Here is a 2,285-nt window from a genome sequence, read left to right on the forward strand (position 1 = left end):
ACAGTGTGCCATGCGATCGCATGGGATTTAGGCAGGATGGCCATGCGATCGCATGGCAGCCATTTCCTGGTCACATTGCATTTTAAACGTGGGCTGCTCGTATTTATTTAATATATAATATAATATATATAATTTTATATAATTATATATATATTATATTATATTCTTGTGCATCGTTGACTTGTAATTTTAGGTCCGTTGCATCGCGCGTTGATAGTTGGTTCATGTCCCGATTCCAAATTTTTGAACGTCCTTGCGTACAATTTAATATCTTGTACTTTGCGTTTTGCGGCTCGTACTCTTGTAATTTTTAGACGTTTCTTATCAATAAATTGAACCACTTGGATTGTACTTTGTACTTTTTAGCGTTTTGGTCGTTTGCGTCTTCAATTCATCGAATCTGTCTTTTGTCTTCACCTTTTAATATTTAAACGAATATCACTTGTAAATAGAACAATTGCAACCAAAAGCTTGTCTTTCTTGAAGGATAATGCTATGAAATATATGTTCATTTTTAGCATTATCAGTGGGACTTAAGGAATGAAACAAGTCAGGTCTTTTGATCTTGGGTGAGTTTTGAAGAAATAATCACTGAAAGTTGGTTCTCTTCCTTAAGATAAGCATACTCAAGATGTTCGGGGAGCTCTTTAAGCTCAAGATTGGGAGGTTCCTCCCATGAAGACTTGATTCGAAATCTATCTTCATGAGGGATGGACTCAAATGAATCTTCCCGAGTGGTCTCATTTTTACTTTCAAACTCATCTACATTATTACAATTCATCAATTCCCTAAAACCGGCTTCTAAATCCACAATTTCATTATCAAAAGGTTGGTCGAATTCCAAAGTATCAACCTTTAAAAGCTTTTCAAGTTCATCATGCACATAAATGAAAATATGGTCAAAAGCATATCACTCATCATCATCGGTGTTACTCGGTTGCTTCATAGCTTCCCGGATATTGATGGTTACATGCTCTTCACCAACTCCAATGTTGAGTTGTTTGCATTGTACTAAGATGATGGTGTCGGCGGTCGCCAAAAATGGTCTACCTAAGATGAGGGGAACTTGAAGGTCCTCTTTCATCTCCTTGATAACAAAATCGACCGGGAATACCAAGGAGTCAATGCTAACCAAGATGTCCTCGGCGACGCCAATAGAGGTATCAAATGAATGGTTGGCCAATCTTATTCTAATTCGGGTCGACTTAAGTGGTCCAAGACCGAGTCGCTCGTAAAGTGAATGGGACATTAGGTTAATGCTTGCACCCAAGTCGGCTAGTGCATTGAACACTTCCGATTCACCAAACTTGCAAGGGAAAACAAATTTTCCCGGATCTCCTAACTTCTTAGGGATCCTTGGTCTTGATGCAAGGATCTTGTTGCATTCCTCTTCGATAAAGAATGAAGTTTCGTCATGGTATTTACCCCTTTGAGATATTAGCTCCTTGATGAACCGACCGTAGTTTGACATTCCTTTAAGCACATCGGTTATTGGTAGGTTAACTGAGACATTCTCATTTCTTGAAACTTTTTATATTGAGCCTCCAACTTGTCTTTCCTCAAAGCATTTGGATATGGCATCGATCTCGTAGCCTTCAAAGGCTCACCACCCTTTTTCTTACCCAATTCATCATTACCCGTACCCTCGTTTGAGTTAACCTTTTCTTTACCCTTCTCTTTATTGACCCCGATTTCCTCTTCAATAAAACTTGGTAGTGGTTCATGGGTGATAAAGGGTTGTGGTTGAGGGTCTTCGACCCCTTTAGTGGTTAAACCGCTTTGAGTGGTTATGGCATTGACATTCTCAATCCGGTTTGGGTAATTAGGGTTTTGATTGGTGTTTTCGATGGAATTTACTCTTGCGGTGTTGTTTTGTGGATTTTAGTTTGGTTATCGGTTATTGTTGTAATTGTTAATCGGGTTAACTTGAGTATTTGAAGGTAAGGTTCCATGTGGTCTTTCGGAAACTTGAGTTGAAAGTCTTCCAACGGCACTCTCAAGGTTTTGGAATGAGGCTTGTTGGTTTCGGATTTGTTGCTTTAAGAACTCATTATATTTCATTAGGAACGCTTCGGTTGTTTCTACCTTCTTGATGTAGTTTTGCATTATTTCTTCTAAGCTTTTCGAAGGTTGAGATTGTTGGACGTTTTGTTGAGGTTGTTGATTGTAACCTTGGTTATTTTATGATTGACTATAACTTTGGTTGTTTTGATAATTTGAATTGCTTTGGTTGTTATAAGGTTGGTTGTTGTAAGGTTGTTGGTTTTGGTATTGGGAATTGTTGT

At 38.3% G+C, this 2,285-nt stretch overlaps 1 protein-coding gene across 1 annotated transcript; it reads right to left on the reverse strand.

Moving 5' to 3' along the window:
• Nucleotides 1–550: 550 nt before the first annotated feature.
• Nucleotides 551–1,471, reverse strand: LOC139888832 (uncharacterized). The gene is made up of 2 exons (XM_071871818.1): nt 971–1,471; nt 551–853 (listed from the first exon to the last, which is right to left on the reverse strand). The coding sequence occupies exons 1-2, from the start codon at nt 1,469–1,471 to the stop codon at nt 551–553; spliced, it is 804 nt and encodes a 267-aa protein (XP_071727919.1).
• Nucleotides 1,472–2,285: the final 814 nt, after the last annotated feature.

The sequence above is a fragment of the Rutidosis leptorrhynchoides genome, chromosome 2 (genome assembly GCF_046630445.1).
Source record: "Rutidosis leptorrhynchoides isolate AG116_Rl617_1_P2 chromosome 2, CSIRO_AGI_Rlap_v1, whole genome shotgun sequence".
NCBI lineage: Eukaryota > Viridiplantae > Streptophyta > Magnoliopsida > Asterales > Asteraceae > Rutidosis > Rutidosis leptorrhynchoides.

Bases quoted from the DNA above. Each gene is read 5' to 3' on its own strand.
- LOC139888832 (XM_071871818.1), bottom strand. From the start codon at position 1,471: ATGTCAAACTACGGTCGGTTCATCAAGGAGCTAATATCTCAAAGGGGT. The intron at 854-970 runs GTAACCATCAAT...AAGCTTTTAAAG, and splicing joins TTGGAGTTGGTGAAGAGCAT to GTTGATACTTTGGAATTCGA.